At 51.5% G+C, this 17,312-nt stretch overlaps 4 protein-coding genes across 6 annotated transcripts in view; 3 read left to right on the forward strand and 1 right to left on the reverse strand.

Moving 5' to 3' along the window:
- LOC142304429 (cellular tumor antigen p53-like) overlaps positions 1 to 9,746 on the reverse strand; it is a 30,089-nt gene extending 20,343 nt beyond the window's left edge. For both annotated transcript variants that reach the window (XM_075346775.1, XM_075346774.1), the window contains exon 1: positions 9,638 to 9,746. The gene's annotated coding sequence lies outside the window, so the exon portion shown is untranslated. The remainder of the gene's footprint in view (positions 1 to 9,637) is intronic.
- LOC142303072 (uncharacterized) lies at positions 3,832 to 5,735 on the forward strand. Its single transcript, XM_075344168.1, is given in 4 exon segments — positions 3,832 to 3,856; positions 4,488 to 4,810; positions 4,813 to 5,292; positions 5,295 to 5,735. Coding segments are annotated over 4 exon segments (1,269 nt in total).
- Positions 7,202 to 11,270, forward strand: LOC142303074 (uncharacterized). Its single transcript, XM_075344169.1, has 3 exons — positions 7,202 to 7,281; positions 9,885 to 9,900; positions 9,952 to 11,270. The coding sequence occupies exons 1-3, from the start codon at positions 7,202 to 7,204 to the stop codon at positions 11,263 to 11,265; spliced, it is 1,410 nt and encodes a 469-aa protein (XP_075200284.1). The 3' UTR covers positions 11,266 to 11,270.
- A 1,335-nt stretch (positions 11,271 to 12,605) lies between these two features.
- The window catches only part of SLC16A13 (solute carrier family 16 member 13), a 36,074-nt gene continuing 31,367 nt past the window's right edge, over positions 12,606 to 17,312 (forward strand). For both annotated transcript variants that reach the window (XM_075346778.1, XM_075346779.1), the window contains exon 1: positions 12,606 to 13,559. The gene's annotated coding sequence lies outside the window, so the exon portion shown is untranslated. The remainder of the gene's footprint in view (positions 13,560 to 17,312) is intronic.

Below are 17,312 nucleotides of genomic sequence, written 5' to 3' on the forward strand. Positions count from 1 at the left end.
CTCCCAGTCGATGGCCATGGTGTCAGAAGATGGAATAGGATACTAGATTTGAACAACTGGCTACGACGGTGGTGCAGGCAGCAAGGATTTGGATTCTTAGACCATGGAGTGAATTACCTCTACGATGGACTTCTCGCAAGAGACGGGATACACCTCACAAAACCTGGGAAACACACGTTCGCCAGAAGGCTTGCCACACTCATCAGGAGGGCTTTACACCAGAAGAAGAGGGGATGGGAGAAAAAACAGCAAGAACATGCAACAGAAGGACAAACTAATCACGGATACTAGATGCCGTAAAGAGGACCCAAGACAGGGTACTAAGAAGGAAGCTGAGAAAAGGGGAGCAAAACTTCTTTCCTGCATGCTGACCAATGCAAGAAGCCTGACCAATAAGATGGAGGAACTGGAGCTGGTAATGTATGAGGAGAAATACGACATAGTAGGAATAACTGAGACATGGTTAGATGACAGTTAGGACTGGGCGGCTAACCTGCAAGGATATGAATTGTTTAGGAGGGATCGTAAAAAAAGGAAAGGGGGTGGAGTCTGACCATATATAAAGTCCAGGGGGTGGAGTCTGACCATATATAAAGTCCAGGGGGTGGAGTCTGTCTATATATAAAGTCCAGGGGGTGGAGTCTGTCTATATATAAAGTCCAGTTTAAAGCCCAGACTAAGAGAAGATATTCAAGAGGGAAATGAAGAGGTGGAGTTTCTATGGGGGGAGATACAAGGAGGGAAAACTAATAAAATCCTCATAGGGGTTTGTTACAAGCCACCAAATATAACAGAAACCACTGAAAATGTATTATTGAAACAAATAGACAAAGCAGCAAATCACAATGAGGTGATTATTATGGGGGACTTCAATTACCCCGATATAGACTGGGAAACTGAAACCTGCGTATCTCAGAAAGGAAACCGGTTTCTGTCAGTAACTAAGGATAATTATCTGTCCCAACTTGTGCCGGGCCCAACTAGAGGGGCAGCCCTTCTGGACTTAATTTTAAGCAACAGGCCAGATAGAATAACAGACGTACGAGTGGATGGGCACCGAGGGAATAGTGACCACAATATAATACAATTCCACTTGTCCTTCAGTAAGGTGCCTTGGAGGGGGGTTACAAAAACGCTGAATTTCAGGAAAGCAAAGTGTGATCAACTTAGAGAAGACCTTCGCCAAATTGATTGGGACAATGTCCTCAAAAATGGGAGCACAGAAAATAAGTGGGAACTTTTTAAATCGGTATTAAACACCCACTGCGAGCGAGCCATACCATACAGAAATAAAAGGGCTAGGAACAGGAGGAAACCAATGTGGCTAAATAAGGATGTAAAAGGGGCAATGAATAATAAGAAAAAGGCATTTAAAAAGCTAAAACAAGAAGGCAGCGAGGAAGCATTAAAAATATATAGAGAAAAAAATAAAATGTGTAAAAAACAAATATATTTAGCAAAAGTAGAAACTGAGAGACTCATTGCTAAGGAAAGCAAAGCAAATCCCAAACTATTCTTTAATTATATAAACAGAAAAAAGATTAAAATTTATGGTGTTGGCCCTTTAAAGAATAATGAGGGTAAAATCATAGAAAGCAATGTGGGAAAAGCAAATGTTTTAAATACTTTTTTCTCAACTGTGTTCACACAGGAAAAGCATATGCCAGGGGAAATGCAGAGTGATCATGTAGATGCCCCATTAAGTATGACCTGCCTAACCCAGGAAGAAGTGCAGAACCGACTTAGTAACATTAAAATTGACAAATCACCAGGCCCTGATGGCATTCACCCTCGGGTATTAAGGGAGTTAAGTAATGTGATAGACAGGCCTCTATTCCTTTTATTTAAAGACTCTATAGAAACTGGGTCTGTTCCACTGCATTGGCGGCTAGCAAATGTGGTACCAATATTCAAAAAAGGGTGCAAAAGGGAACCTGGAAACTATAGGCCGGTAAGCTTAACATCTGTTGTGGGTAAAATGTTTGAAGGGTTTTTAAGGGATACTATTATGGAATGTCTCAATGTTAATAACTGTTTAACTCCATATCAACATGGATTTATGAAGGATCGCTCCTGTCACACTAACCTGATCAGCTTCTATGAGGATGTAAGCTCTCACATGGACCGAGGAGAATCATTGGATGTCATTTATCTCCACTTCGGTAAAGCATTTGACACTGTCCCACATAAAAGACTGCTAAGTAAAATGAGAAAGCTTGGGCTCGGGGAAAATGTGTGTAGATGGGTAGGTAGCTGGCTTAGTGGTAGAAAACAAAGAGTGGTTATTAATGGTGCATACTCAGATTGGGCCAGGGTTACTAGTGGGGTGCCACAGGGGTCTGTATTGGGCCCCCTACTATTTAATATATTTATTAATGATCTGGTGGATGGTTTACAGAGTAAAATATCAGTATTTGCAGATGATACAAAACTATGTAAGGTAGTTAACACAAAGGAGGACAGTTTGCAACTACAGATGGACTTGAGTAAATTGGAGAATTGGGCTGAAAAATGGCAAATGAGGTTTAACAAAGATAAGTGTAAGGTTATGCACATGGGAAGGAGAAACAGATGCTACGATTACCTACTAAATGGGAAACTGCTGGGGAAATCAGACATGGAAAAAGACTTAGGCATCTTCGTGAATAAGAATCTAAATTGGAGTGCCCAGTGTCAGGCAGCAGCCACCAAAGCAAATAGGGTGATGGGATGCATTAGAAGAGGTCTGGGGGCACGAGATGAAAACATCATTCTCCCTCTGTACAAATCACTAGTCAGACCACACTTGGAGTATTGTGTGCAATTTTGGGCGCCAGTGCTGAAGAAAGACATTACTGAACTTGAAAGGGTTCAGAGGCGGGCTACTAAAATAATAAATGGAATGGGTGCATTACAATACACGGAAAGGTTATCAAAATTAGGTCTATTTACTCTAGAAAAGAGAAGACTTAGGGGAGACCTAATAAATATGTACAAATATATCAGAGGGCCATATAGAGATCTCTCCCAAGATCTGTTTGTACCAAGGACTATGACAAGAACAAGGGGGCATTCTTTTCGATTGGAGGAAAGAAAATTCCTACATCAGCATAGAAGAGGGTTCTTCACGGTAAGAGCAGTGAGGCTCTGGAACTCTCTTCCTGAGGAAGTGGTGATGGCCAACTCACTGAATGAATTTAAGAGAGGAATGGATGCATTTCTTGTTAGCAAAAGTATAGAAGGTTATAAATAGCATAATCTTACAGGTAGATAGAAGAGCGACCAAGATTATTAGAGGAATGGGTGGGCTGCAACACCAAGACAGGTTATTAAACTTGGGGTTAGTTAGTTAGGAAAAACAAAGGCTTAGGGGGATCTAATCACAATGTATAAATATATGAGGGGACAGTACAGAGACCTTTCCAAAGATCTTTTTACACCTAGGCCTGCGACTGGAACACGGGGGCATCCGCTACGTCTTGAGGAAAGAATGTTTAATCATAATCACAGATGAGGATTCTTTACTGTACGAGCAGTGAGACTATGGAGCTCTCTGCCGTATGATGTTGTATTGAGGGATTCACAAGTAAAATTTAAGCAGAGCCTGATCGCATTAATTGAAAAATATAATATTACCAGTTATGTATATTGGATTTTATGACAGGGTGTTGATCCAGGGAACTAGTCTGATTGCCGTATGTGGAGTCAGGAAGGAATTTTTTTCCCCATTGGAGCTTATTTGACACATTGGGGTTTTTTTGCCTTCCTCTGGATCAACATGTTAGGCTACGGGTTGAACTAGATGGACTTAGAGTCTCCCTTCAACCTTAAAAACTATGAAACTATGAAACTATGGATGATCTGTTTCCCACTCATGGTCAGTGTCGGGTGAAGCCATTTATTGTCATCTTCTGCGTTTTCTCTTTATAAATCCTAATGACATCCAATGACCCTGATGAAAAGTTCTTACACCCCGGTGACTGTGGCTGATAAGAGGCACAGAAGGTGACACCAATAAAGGTGACCTCCTCGCCTGCGCCCTGTCTGCTTGTAATCAGTGAGGGCAGAAAAGCTGAGTGATTTCTGGGTCCAGACAGACTCTGGTATCTTTCCTCCAGACACTGACGCTTCTGGATTGTGAGTCATGGGGAAAACAAAAGAATTGTCATCAGATCTACGGGAAAAGATAGTTGTATTGTATAAAACAGGAAAGGGATACAAAAATATATCCAAGGAATTGATAATGCCGGTCAGCAGTGTCCAAACTGTGATTAACAAATTGAGAATCAGGGGCTCTAAAAACCAGACCACGATCAGGTAGAGCAACAAAAATATCAGCCGCAACTGCCAGGAAAAGTGTTCAGGACGCAAAGAAAACCCACAAATAACATCAGCTGAAATCCAGGACTCACTGAACACCTGCGGTGCGGCTGCTTCCAGAGGCACAATAAGGAGGCCATTACTGCACAAATGCCACAAAGTAGCTCGCCTATAATACGCCAAACCAGCCCAGAGCCAAGCCCCCAAACCAGCCCAGAGCCAAGAAGCCCCCAAACCAGCCCAGAGCCAAGAAGCCCCCAAACCAGCCAAGAGCCAAAAAGCCCCCAAACCAGCCCAGAGCCAAGAAGCCCCCAAACCAGCCAAGAGCCAAGAAGCCCCCAAACCAGCCAAGAGCCAAGAAGCCCCCAAACCAGCCAAGAGCCAAGAAGCCCCCAAACCAGCCAAGAGCCAAGAAGCCCCCAAACCAGCCAAGAGCCAAGAAGCCCCCAAACCAGCCCAGAGCCAAGAAGCCCCCAAACCAGCCCAGAGCCAAGAAGCCCCCAAACCAGCCAAGAGCCAAGAAGCCCCCAAACCAGCCAAAAAGCCCCCAAACCAGCCCCCAAACCAGCCAAGAAGCCCCCAAACCAGCCAAGAGCCAAGAAGCCCCCAAACCAGCCAAGAAGCCCCCAAACCAGCCCCCAAACCAGCCAAGAAGCCCCCAAACCAGCCAAGAGCCAAGAAGCCCCCAAACCAGCCCAGAGCCAAGAAGCCCCCAAACCAGCCAAGAGCCAAGAAGCCCCCAAACCAGCCAAGAGCCAAGAAGCCCCCAAACCAGCCAAGAGCCAAGAAGCCCCCAAACCAGCCAAGAGCCAAGAAGCCCCCAAACCAGCCAAGAGCCAAGAAGCCCCCAAACCAGCCCAGAGCCAAGAAGCCCCCAAACCAGCCCAGAGCCAAGAAGCCCCCAAACCAGCCCAGAGCCAAGAAGCCCCCAAACCAGCCCAGAGCCAAGAAGCCCCCAAACCAGCCCAGAGCCAAGAAGCCCCCAAACCAGCCAAGAGCCAAGAAGCCCCCAAACCAGCCAAGAAGCCCCCAAACCAGCCCCCAAACCAGCCAAGAAGCCCCCAAACCAGCCAAGAGCCAAGAAGCCCCCAAACCAGCCAAGAGCCAAGAAGCCCCCAAACCAGCCAAGAAGCCCCCAAACCAGCCCCCAAACCAGCCAAGAAGCCCCCAAACCAGCCAAGAGCCAAGAAGCCCCCAAACCAGCCAAGAGCCAAGAAGCCCCCAAACCAGCCAAGAGCCAAGAAGCCCCCAAACCAGCCAAGAGCCAAGAAGCCCCCAAACCAGCCCAGAGCCAAGAAGCCCCCAAACCAGCCCAGAGCCAAGAAGCCCCCAAACCAGCCAAGAGCCAAGAAGCCCCCAAACCAGCCAAGAAGCCCCCAAACCAGCCCAGAGCCAAGAAGCCCCCAAACCAGCCGGAAAAAGGGAATTTGGAGTGATGAGACCACAATCAAAGAAGTATCAACAAGGCACACCATTCCTACAGTAAAGCACAGAGGTGGATCGCTGATGATGGGGGAATGTGTGAGCTACAAAAGGCACAGGAAACATGGTCAGAAGGAAAGATAAATGCAGCACCTTATCAGCAAATACTGGAGGCAAATTTGCACTCATCAGCCCGGAGGTTGTGCATGGGACGTGGCCAAGTAGACCTGTCATTGGCTAAAGCAGAACAAAGTGAAGGTTCTCGAGTGGCCATTTCAGTCTCCTGACCTCTATCATTGAGCCACTCTGGGGAGAGCTCAAGAGTGCAGTTCATGCAAGAAAGCCCAGGAATTTGCAGGAACTGGAAACGCCAAGAGGAAGGGGCAGCTTCACCATCCGACCAAGAGGAAGGGGCAGCTTCACCATCCGACCAAGAGGAAGGGGCAGCTTCACCATCCGACCAAGAGGAAGGGGCAGCTTCACCATCCGACCAAGAGGAAGGGGCAGCTTCACCATCCGACCAAGAGGAAGGGGCAGCTTCACCATCCGACCAAGAGGAAGGGGCAGCTTCACCATCCGACCAAGAGGAAGGGGCAGCTTCACCATCCGACCAAGAGGAAGGGGCAGCTTCACCATCCGACCAAGAGGAAGGGGCAGCTTCACCATCCGACCAAGAGGAAGGGGCAGCTTCACCATCCGACCAAGAGGAAGGGGCAGCTTCACCATCCGACCAAGAGGAAGGGGCAGCTTCACCATCCGACCAAGAGGAAGGGGCAGCTTCACCATCCGACCAAGAGGAAGGGGCAGCTTCACCATCCGACCAAGAGGAAGGGGCAGCTTCACCATCCGACCAAGAGGAAGGGGCAGCTTCACCATCCGACCAAGAGGAAGGGGCAGCTTCACCATCCGACCAAGAGGAAGGGGCAGCTTCACCATCCGACCAAGAGGAAGGGGCAGCTTCACCATCCGACCAAGAGGAAGGGGCAGCTTCACCATCCGACCAAGAGGAAGGGGCAGCTTCACCATCCGACCAAGAGGAAGGGGCAGCTTCACCATCCGACCAAGAGGAAGGGGCAGCTTCACCATCCGACCAAGAGGAAGGGGCAGCTTCACCATCCGACCAAGAGGAAGGGGCAGCTTCACCATCCGACCAAGAGGAAGGGGCAGCTTCACCATCCGACCAAGAGGAAGGGGCAGCTTCACCATCCGACCAAGAGGAAGGGGCAGCTTCACCATCCGACCAAGAGGAAGGGGCAACTTCACCATCCGACCAAGAGGAAGGGGCAGCTTCACCATCCGACCAAGAGGAAGGGGCAGCTTCACCATCCGACCAAGAGGAAGGGGCAGCTTCACCATTTGAGAAAATAAAGAGCCTCATCCACAGCTACCACAAAAGACTTCAAGCTGTCATTTTGATTTATAAAGAGAAACCACAGACGACAACAAACGGCTTCACCCGACACTGACCGTGAGCGGGAAAATGATTGTGCTATTCATATTCTCTGAAAAAGGCCAAGAAAGCAAAAAATTTGCCAGAGGAGGGAAACTTTTCAGCACACGGTACGTACGCAGCGCGCACACACACAGTCTATACAGCCCAGCACACAGTACGTACGCAGCGCGCACACACAGTCTATAAAGCCCAGCACACGGTACGTACGCAGCGCGCACACACAGTCTATAAAGCCCAGCACACGGTACGTACGCAGCGCGCACACACAGTCTATACAGCGCAGCACACGGTACGTACGCAGCGCGCGCACACACAGTCTATACAGCGCAGCACACGGTACGTACGCAGCGCGCACACACAGTCTATACAGCCCAGCACACGGTACATACGCAGCGCACACACACAGTCTATACAGCGCAGCACACGGTATATATGCAGCGCACACGGTATATACAGCGCAGCACACGGTATATATGCAGCGCACACACGGTATATATGCAGCGCACACACGGTATATATGCAGCGCACACACGGTATATATGCAGTGCACACACGGTATATACAGCGCAGCACACGGTATATATGCAGTGCACAGTCTATACAGCGCAGCACACGGTATATATGCAGTGCACAGTATACAGCGCAGCACACGGTATATATGCAGTGCACAGTCTATACAGCGCAGCACACGGTATATATGCAGTGCACAGTCTATACAGCGCAGCACACGGTATATATGCAGTGCACAGTCTATACAGCGCAGCACACGGTATATATGCAGTGCACAGTCTATACAGCGCAGCACACGGTATATATGCAGTGCACAGTCTATACAGCGCAGCACACGGTATATATGCAGTGCACACAGTCTATACAGCGCAGTGCACGGTATATATGCAGTGCACAGTATATATGCAGTGCACGCAGTCTATACAGCGCAGCACACGGTATATATGCAGTGCACACAGTCTATACAGCGCCGTACACGGTATACATGCAGTGCACACAGTCTATACAGCGCAGTACACGGTATACATGCAGTGCACAGTCTATACAGCGCAGTACACGGTATACATGCAGTGCACAGTCTATACAGCGCAGTACACGGTATACACGCAGTGCACACAGTCTATACAGCGCAGTACACGGTATACATGCAGTGCACACAGTCTATACAGCGCAGTACACGGTATATATGCAGTGCACAGTCTATACAGCGCAGTACACGATATATATGCAGTGCACACAGTCTATACAGCGCAGTGCACGGTATATATGCAGTGCACAGTCTATACAGCGCAGTACACGGTATATATGCAGTGCACACAGTCTATACAGCGCAGTACACGATATATATGCAGTGCACACAGTCTATACAGCGCAGTACACGATATATATGCAATGCACACAGTCTATACAGCGCAGTACACGATATATATGCAGTGCACACAGTCTATACAGCGCAGTACACGGTATATATGCAGTGCACACAGTCTATACAGCGCAGTGCACGGTATATATGCAGTGCACACAGTCTATACAGCGCAGTACACGATATATATGCAGTGCACACAGTCTATACAGCGCAGTGCACGGTATATATGCAGTGCACACAGTCTATACAGCGCAGTACACGATATATATGCAGTGCACACAGTCTATACAGCGCAGTACACGATATATATGCAGTGCACACAGTCTATACAGCGCAGTGCACGGTATATATGCAGTGCACACAGTCTATACAGCGCAGTGCACGGTATATATGCAGTGCACACAGTCTATACAGCGCAGTACACGATATATATGCAGTGCACACAGTCTATACAGCGCAGTGCACGGTATACATGCAGTGCACACAGTCTATACAACGCAGTACACGGTATATACGCAGCGCACACAGTCTATACAGCGCAGTGCACGGTATATATGCAGCGCACACAGTCTATACAGCGCAGTACACGATATATATGCAGTGCACACAGTCTATACAGCGCAGTGCACGGTATATATGCAGTGCACACAGTCTATACAGCGCAGTGCACGATATATATGCAGTGCACACAGTCTATACAGCGCAGTGCACGGTATATATGCAGTGCACACAGTCTATACAACGCAGTGCACGGTATATATGCAGTGCACACAGTCTATACAGCGCAGTGCACGGTATATACGCAGCGCACACAGTCTATACAGCGCAGTGCACGGTATATACGCAGCGCACACAGTCTATACAGCGCAGTACACGGTATATATGCAGCGCACACAGTCTATACAGCGCAGTGCACGGTATATATGCAGTGCACACAGTCTATACAGCGCAGTGCACGGTATATACGCAGCGCACACAGTCTATACAGCGCAGTGCACGGTATATACGCAGCGCACACAGTCTATACAGCGCAGTACACGGTATATATGCAGTGCACACCGGCTGCCGGTGGTGGGAGAGCTTCTCACCAGTTTTCCGTTCCTTCGGTTCCTGTCTCTATCGTCCTCGTGTCGGGAATTCCCCAGATCCCGGCATGCACAACGCTGGCGCCGCCCTCTAGACATCTGAGACATATCCGGCAGCTGGAACGCAAATAGAAGAAACCACATCCGGGTCATGTTGCCGGGCGTCTCCTGATTGGTGGAGGGAGCTCATAAGCGTGGGAATGGGTGGAGTCAGGCAATTGTACACGCCCCCCTGTGTCTTGTCTGTCAGATTCGCGTTCTCATTGGTCAGTTCCTCTACCGGTAGCCCGATGAATAAGTATCCAAGAAAGTGACAGGAGGCGGCGGAGGGGCGGGAACCGGGAGCACGGAACCGGGAGCACAGAACCGGGAGCACAGAACCGGAAGAAGAGCCCGGCAGCAAGAGGAGAAAACCGGGGACCAAACCAAGAAAAAGCGGGGAGCGAGCCGAGAACGACCGTAGAAAAAGCGGGGAGCGAGCCAAGAGCGCCCATAGAAAAAGCAGGGAGCGAGCCAAGAGCGCCCATAGAAAAAGCAGGGAGCGAGCCAAGAGCGCCCATAGAAAAAGCAGGGAGCGAGCCAAGAGCGCCCATAGAAAAAGCAGGGAGCGAGCCGAGAACGCCCATAGAAAAAGCGGGGAGCGAGCCGAGAACGCCCATAGAAAAAGCGGGGAGCGAGCCGAGAACGACCGTAGAAAAAGCGGGGAGCGAGCCAAGAGCGCCCATAGAAAAAGCGGGGAGCGAGCCGAGAACGACCGTAGAAAAAGCGGGGAGCGAGCCAAGAGCGCCCATAGAAAAAGCAGGGAGCGAGCCAAGAGCGCCCATAGAAAAAGCAGGGAGCGAGCCAAGAGCGCCCATAGAAAAAGCAGGGAGCGAGCCAAGAGCGCCCATAGAAAAAGCAGGGAGCGAGCCGAGAACGCCCATAGAAAAAGCGGGGAGCGAGCCGAGAACGACCGTAGAAAAAGCGGGGAGCGAGCCAAGAACGCCCGTAGAAAAAGCGGGGAGCGAGCCAAGAGCGCCCGTAGAAAAAGCAGGGAGCGAGCCGAGAACGACCGTAGAAAAAGCGGGGAGCGAGCCAAGAGCGCCCATAGAAAAAGCAGGGAGCGAGCCAAGAGCGCCCATAGAAAAAGCAGGGAGCGAGCCAAGAGCGCCCATAGAAAAAGCAGGGAGCGAGCCAAGAGCGCCCATAGAAAAAGCAGGGAGCGAGCCAAGAGCGCCCATAGAAAAAGCAGGGAGCGAGCCGAGAACGACCGTAGAAAAAGCGGGGAGCGAGCCAAGAGCGCCCATAGAAAAAGCAGGGAGCGAGCCAAGAGCGCCCATAGAAAAAGCAGGGAGCGAGCCAAGAGCGCCCATAGAAAAAGCAGGGAGCGAGCCAAGAGCGCCCATAGAAAAAGCAGGGAGCGAGCCGAGAACGCCCATAGAAAAAGCGGGGAGCGAGCCGAGAACGACCGTAGAAAAAGCGGGGAGCGAGCCAAGAACGCCCGTAGAAAAAGCGGGGAGCGAGCCAAGAGCGCCCGTAGAAAAAGCAGGGAGCGAGCCGAGAACGACCGTAGAAAAAGCGGGGAGCGAGCCAAGAGCGCCCATAGAAAAAGCAGGGAGCGAGCCAAGAGCGCCCATAGAAAAAGCAGGTAGCGAGCCAAGAGCGCCCATAGAAAAAGCAGGGAGCGAGCCAAGAGCGCCCATAGAAAAAGCAGGGAGCGAGCCAAGAGCGCCCATAGAAAAAGCAGGGAGCGAGCCAAGAGCGCCCATAGAAAAAGCAGGGAGCGAGCCGAGAACGACCGTAGAAAAAGCGGGGAGCGAGCCAAGAGCGCCCATAGAAAAAGCAGGGAGCGAGCCAAGAGCGCCCATAGAAAAAGCAGGGAGCGAGCCAAGAGCGCCCGTAGAAAAAGCGGGGAGCGAGCCAAGAGCGCCCGTAGAAAAAGCGGGGAGCGAGCCAAGAGCGACCGTAGAAAAAGCGGGGAACGAGCCAAGAACGACTGTAGAAAAAGCGGGGAGCGAGCCAAGAGCGCCCATAGAAAAAGCGGGGAGCGAGCCAAGAGCGACCGTAGAAAAATCGCTGAGCGGGCCGAGAACGACCGTAGAAAAAGCGGGGAGCGAACCAAGAACGACTGTAGAAAAAGCGGGGAGCGAGCCAAGAACGACCGTAGAAAAATCGCTGAGCAGGCCGAGAACGACCGTAGAAAAAGCGGGGAGCGAACCAAGAACGACTGTAGAAAAAGCGGGGAGCGAACCACGATCGACTGTAGAAAAAGCGGGGAGCGAGCCAAGAGCGACTGTAGAAAAAGCGGGGAGCGAGCCAAGAGCGACTGTAGAAAAAGCGGGGAGCGAGCCAAGAGCGACCGTAGAAAAAGCGGGGAGCAAGCCGAGAGCGACTGTAGAAAAAGCAGGGAGGAGCGAGCCAAGAGCGACCGTAGAAAAAGCAGGGAGCGAGCCAAGAGCGACCGTAGAAAAATCGCTGAGCGGGCCGAGAACGACGGTAGAAAAAGCGGGGAGTGGGCCGAGAACGACCGTAGAAAAAGCCGGGAGCGGGCCGAGAACGACCGTAGAAAAATCAGGGAGCGAGCCGAGAACGACCGTAGAAAAAGCCGGGAGCGGGCCGAGAACGACCGTAGAAAAAGCCGGGAGCGGGCCGAAAACGACTGTAGAAAAACCGGGGAGCGAGCCAAGAACGACCGTAGAAAAACCGGGGAGCGAGCCAAGAACGACCGTAGAAAAACCGGGGAGCGAGCAGAAAACGACCGTAGAAAAAGCCGGGAGCGGGCCGAGAACAACCGTAGAAAAACCGGGGAGCGGGCCGAGAACGACCGTAGAAAAACCAGGGAGCGAGCCGAGACCGACCGTAGAAAAACCGGGGAGCGAGCAGAAAACGACCGTAGAAAAACCGGGGAGCGAGCAGAAAACGACCGTAGAAAAACCGGGGAGCGAGCAGAAAACGACCTCATAAATACTGAGGAGTGAGTGGAGAACAGGTGGAGAAAAACAGGGAGAGAGCGGAGAAAACGAGGGGAACAAGCCAAGAACGACTGTAGAGAAACCGGGGAGTGAGCTGAGAATGACCTGATAAAAACTGGGGAGTGGAGAAAAACCAGGAGAGAGCGGAGAACGGCTGGACCAGAACTGGCGAGAGAGCGGAGAACGACCGGACCAGAAACGGGCAGAGAGCACAGAACAACCGTAGAAGTACCAGGCAGAGAGCAGCTGTAGAAGAACCGGGCAGAGAGCAACCGTAAGAACCGCTCAGTGAGCGAAAATTGATCAGACAAGAACCGGAGTGCAAGCCAAGAACGACAGGAGAAAAACTGGGAAGCAAGCAGAAAACGACCGGACCAGAACCAGAGTGAGAGCGGAGAATGACTGGAGAAGAACCGGGGCGTGAGAGGAGAAAAACTAGGGAGCAAGTAGGGAAAAACTAGGAAGAGAGCAAAGAACGACTGGAGAAAAAACAGGGAGAGAGCGGAAAAAAATCGGGCGACGAACGGACACAGACAGAGAAAAAACGGGGAGCAAGCAGAAAGCGACCAGAAAAGAACTGGGCAGCGAGCGGAGAACGACCGGATCAGAACTAAGCAGAGAGCGACTGGAGAACAACCAGGCAGCGACTGGAGAACAACCGGGCAGCTAGCGGAGAACAACCGGGCAGCTAGCGGAGAACAACCGGGCAGCTAGCGGAGAACAACCGGGCAGCGACTGGAGAACAACCGGGCAGCGACTGGAGAACAACCGGGCAGCTAGCGGAGAACAACCGGGCAGCTAGCGGAGAACAACCGGGCAGCGACTGGAGAACAACCGAGCAGCTAGCGGAGAACAACCGGACAGCTAGCGGAGAACAACCGGGCAGCTAGCGGAGAACAACCGGGCAGCGACTGGAGAACAATCGGGCAGCTAGCGGAGAACAACCGGAGATGAGCCAGGGGACAGCGGCTCTGGTAATCTATAGTGCGCGCATGTGTACCGCTGCTGTATTGGTTATATACAGGAAATGTGCAGTAAATAGATGTGTAAGAGCCTATCTGGCGGAGTCGTGGCCGCGTCCCCCTCTGGCGGAGTCGTGGCCGCGTCCCCCTCTGGCGGAGTCGCGGCCGCGTCCCCCTCTGGCGGAGTCGCGGCCGCGTCCCCCTCTGGCGGAGTCGCGGCCGCGTCCCCCACTGGCTGAGTCGCGGCCGGGTCCCCCCTCCCCACTGGCTGAGTCGCGGCCGGGTCCCCCCTCCCCACTGGCTGAGTCGCGGCCGGGTCCCCCCTCCCCACTGGCTGAGTCGCGGCTGGGTCCCCCCTCCCCACTGGCTGAGTCGCGGCCGGGTCCCCCCTCCCCACTGGCTGAGTCGCGGCCGGGTCCCCCCTCCCCACTGGCTGAGTCGCGGCCGGGTCCCCCCTCCCCACTGGCTGAGTCGCGGCCGGGTCCCCCCTCCCCACTGGCTGAGTCGCGGCCGGGTCCCCCCTCCCCACTGGCTGAGTCGCGGCCGGGTCCCCCCCCCCTCTGGCGGAGCTGTGGCCGCGTCCCTCTGTGACTGGCGCTTTCCAGCCTCAGAAGAAATAATGATGGAGCTGATGAAATCAATCATTGCCGCTTGTTCCATCTGTAAAAGCTGCGTCTCCGAACGGAGATTTGTCAATCATTAACCCTCTGAGTGCTGACACAGCTGACTGGGACCCGGGTCACTGAACCCACAAACTACAGCTGGATGGGGGTGGTGTGACTGGAGGATGTGCAGCATAAATTACACCGGTGGCTGCCTGTGTGGATGTGATTAGAGCATTGTCCTCACACCTCCTTGGTGTTTATTTGCTTTATTAGTGAAGTTTACACCTTTTCTGCTGTTTGCAGTGAAAAAGCTGTTGCTCCAAATTCAGCACAAAATGCCACCCTTAAGGTCCAGTCACACTAAGCAACTTACCAGCGATCCCAACAACGATAGGGATCGCTGGTAAGTTGCTAGGAGGTTGCTGGTGAGATGTCACACTGCGACGCTCCAGCGATCCCACCAGCAACCTGACCTGGCAGGGATCGCTGGAGCGTCGCTACACAAGTTGCTGGTGAGCTCACCAGCAACCAGTGACAAGCCCCCAGCGCCGCGTGGAAGATGCTGCGCTTGGTAACTAAGGTAAATATCGGGTAACCAACCCGATATTTACCTTGGTTACCACCGCACGTGCAGAGAGCAGGGAGCAGCGCACACTGAGCGCTGGCTCCCTGCTCTCCTAGCTACAGCACCCATCGGGTTAATTACCCGATGTGTGCTGCAGCTACATGTGCACAGAGCAGGGAGCAGCGCACACCGCTTAGCGCTGGCTCCTTGCTCTCCTAGTTACAGCACACATCGGGTTAATTACCCGATGTGTGCTGCAGCTACATGTGCACAGAGCAGGGAGCAGCGCACAATGCTTAGCGCTGGCTCCCTGCTCTCCTAGTTACAGGACACATTGGGTTAATTAACCCGATGTGTGCTGCAGCTACATGTGCACAGAGCAGGAGCCGGCACTGACAGTGAGAGCGGCGGAGGCTGGTAACAAAGGTAAATATCGGGTAACCAAGGACAGGGCTTCTTGGTTACCCGATGTTTACAGTGGTTACCAGCCTCCGCAGAAGCCGGCTCCTGCTGACTGCACATTTAGTTGTTGCTGTCTCGCTGTCACACACAGCGATCTGTGCTTCACAGCGGGACAGCAACAACTAAAAAATGGCTTATGAACAAAAATTTAGCCATATTAAATATAAACCCCATGGAAACACTCAGTAGTGACCCATAGGGAAATGCCTACTCCGAGGAATATGCAAAACCGGAGGAATTGGAGAATGAGGCAACAGACATATGCAAAAATTATCATTTTATTCATTAAAATACATACAAATTGACATAAGGATTATATTGCATGGGTGGAAGAAGTCGACCCAGCAGTGAGACATAAAAGTAGGAGTAAGGAGAGAAGAGGAGGGGGGAAATGGTGGGGCAACCTGCCGACCAGGACCAACCAAATTATGGTTAAAGATTATTATAGTGCCACCACTCACAAAATTGTCATGTGGTGAATTGTGACAAGGAGAGCAGACCGGGCAGTATGATGGAATTCAAAAATAATCTGCAGAGTGCATGTACCTATGTTAATGTTTCCCCCAGGGACACGCCGCAGTCCTAGGGAAGTCAACTGGGTCGCCGCACGGAACCACAGGCGAGGATAGCCTAAATGGGGTTGTATCAACAACAATATATGTATATTAATAAATCCAAGCCTGGTGCACCGCACTATCGACGCAGTATGGAGGGAACAAGGGCTCCTATAGTAAGAGTGCGGCAATGTGATACTGGGAGGACTGCAGAACCATGCACCTGTGTATATGCAACATCAATATGCAAGGTGATGCAATTGATTCTAGTGCCCGTCAGGACTGATCAGCCAAAATATGGCATATGTGCTGACAGCGCGCAGCTACAGGGAGCCGCAGAGCAAACAGTGAAGATCAATGTATAGGTAAGATCACTGTGCAGCAACCCGGAGCAGCACGCAGTCAGACAGTGCCTTTCCCATGGTGGAATAATGAAAATAAGAATACCTGTTGGTTGGTACTGGGGGCAGGGAAAACAGCCTCCTGACAGCTGTTTCGCAGCGTTGCTTTTTCGGAAGGAGGTAGGCATGTAAAGTGTATGCAAAACTTTATAGGGTGAGTGACAGGAAGTGGATAATTGTACTATTATCCACTTCCTGTCACTCACCCTTGAGCGGTCACGCGCGTCCTCCGGCGTTCTGACTGCGGGTGGCGACGGAGAGCGGGCCCGTTGGTGCGCACGCGCGGGTACCATGGTGACGCGTCCCATAGCCCCGCGCGTGCGCCGCACACAGCGGTGTTTTTGCTCTCCCTCGCTTTCTGTACTCGGACGCCGGCGCATGCGCAGATGCATGATCGCGATTAGTGTTTAATTCCACACACCTTATCTATTTCCTATAAAGTTTTGCATACACTTTACATGCCTACCTCCTTCCGAAAAAGCAACGCTGCGAAACAGCTGTCAGGAGGCTGTTTTCCCTGCCCCCAGTACCAACCAACAGGTATTCTTATTTTCATTATTCCACCATGGGAAAGGCACTGTCTGACTGCGTGCTGCTCCGGGTTGCTGCACAGTGATCTTACCTATACATTGATCTTCACTGTTTGCTCTGCGGCTCCCTGTAGCTGCGCGCTGTCAGCACATATGCCATATTTTGGCTGATCAGTCCTGACGGGCACTAGAATCAATTGCATCACCTTGCATATTGATGTTGCATATACACAGGTGCATGGTTCTGCAGTCCTCCCAGTATCACATTGCCGCACTCTTACTATAGGAGCCCTTGTTCCCTCCATACTGCGTCGATAGCGCGGTGCACCAGGCTTGGATTTATTAATATACATATATTGTTGTTGATACAACCCCATTTAGGCTATCCTCGCCTGTGGTTCCGTGCGGCGACCCAGTTGACTTCCCTAGGACTGCGGCGTGTCCCTGGGGGAAACATTAACATAGGTACATGCACTCTGCAGATTATTTTTGAATTCCATCATACTGCCCGGTCTGCTCTCCTTGTCACAATTCACCACATGACAATTTTGTGAGTGGTGGCACTATAATAATCTTTAACCATAATTTGGTTGGTCCTGGTCGGCAGGTTGCCCCACCATTTCCCCCCTCCTCTTCTCTCCTTACTCC

Source organism: Anomaloglossus baeobatrachus, chromosome 4 (genome assembly GCF_048569485.1).
Source record: "Anomaloglossus baeobatrachus isolate aAnoBae1 chromosome 4, aAnoBae1.hap1, whole genome shotgun sequence".
In the NCBI taxonomy this organism is placed as follows: Eukaryota; Metazoa; Chordata; class Amphibia; order Anura; family Aromobatidae; genus Anomaloglossus; species Anomaloglossus baeobatrachus.

Coding starts and splice junctions, on each gene's coding strand:
- LOC142303074 (XM_075344169.1), top strand. CDS start 7,202: ATGATTGTGCTATTCATATTCTCTGAAAAAGGCCAAGAAAGCAAAAAA.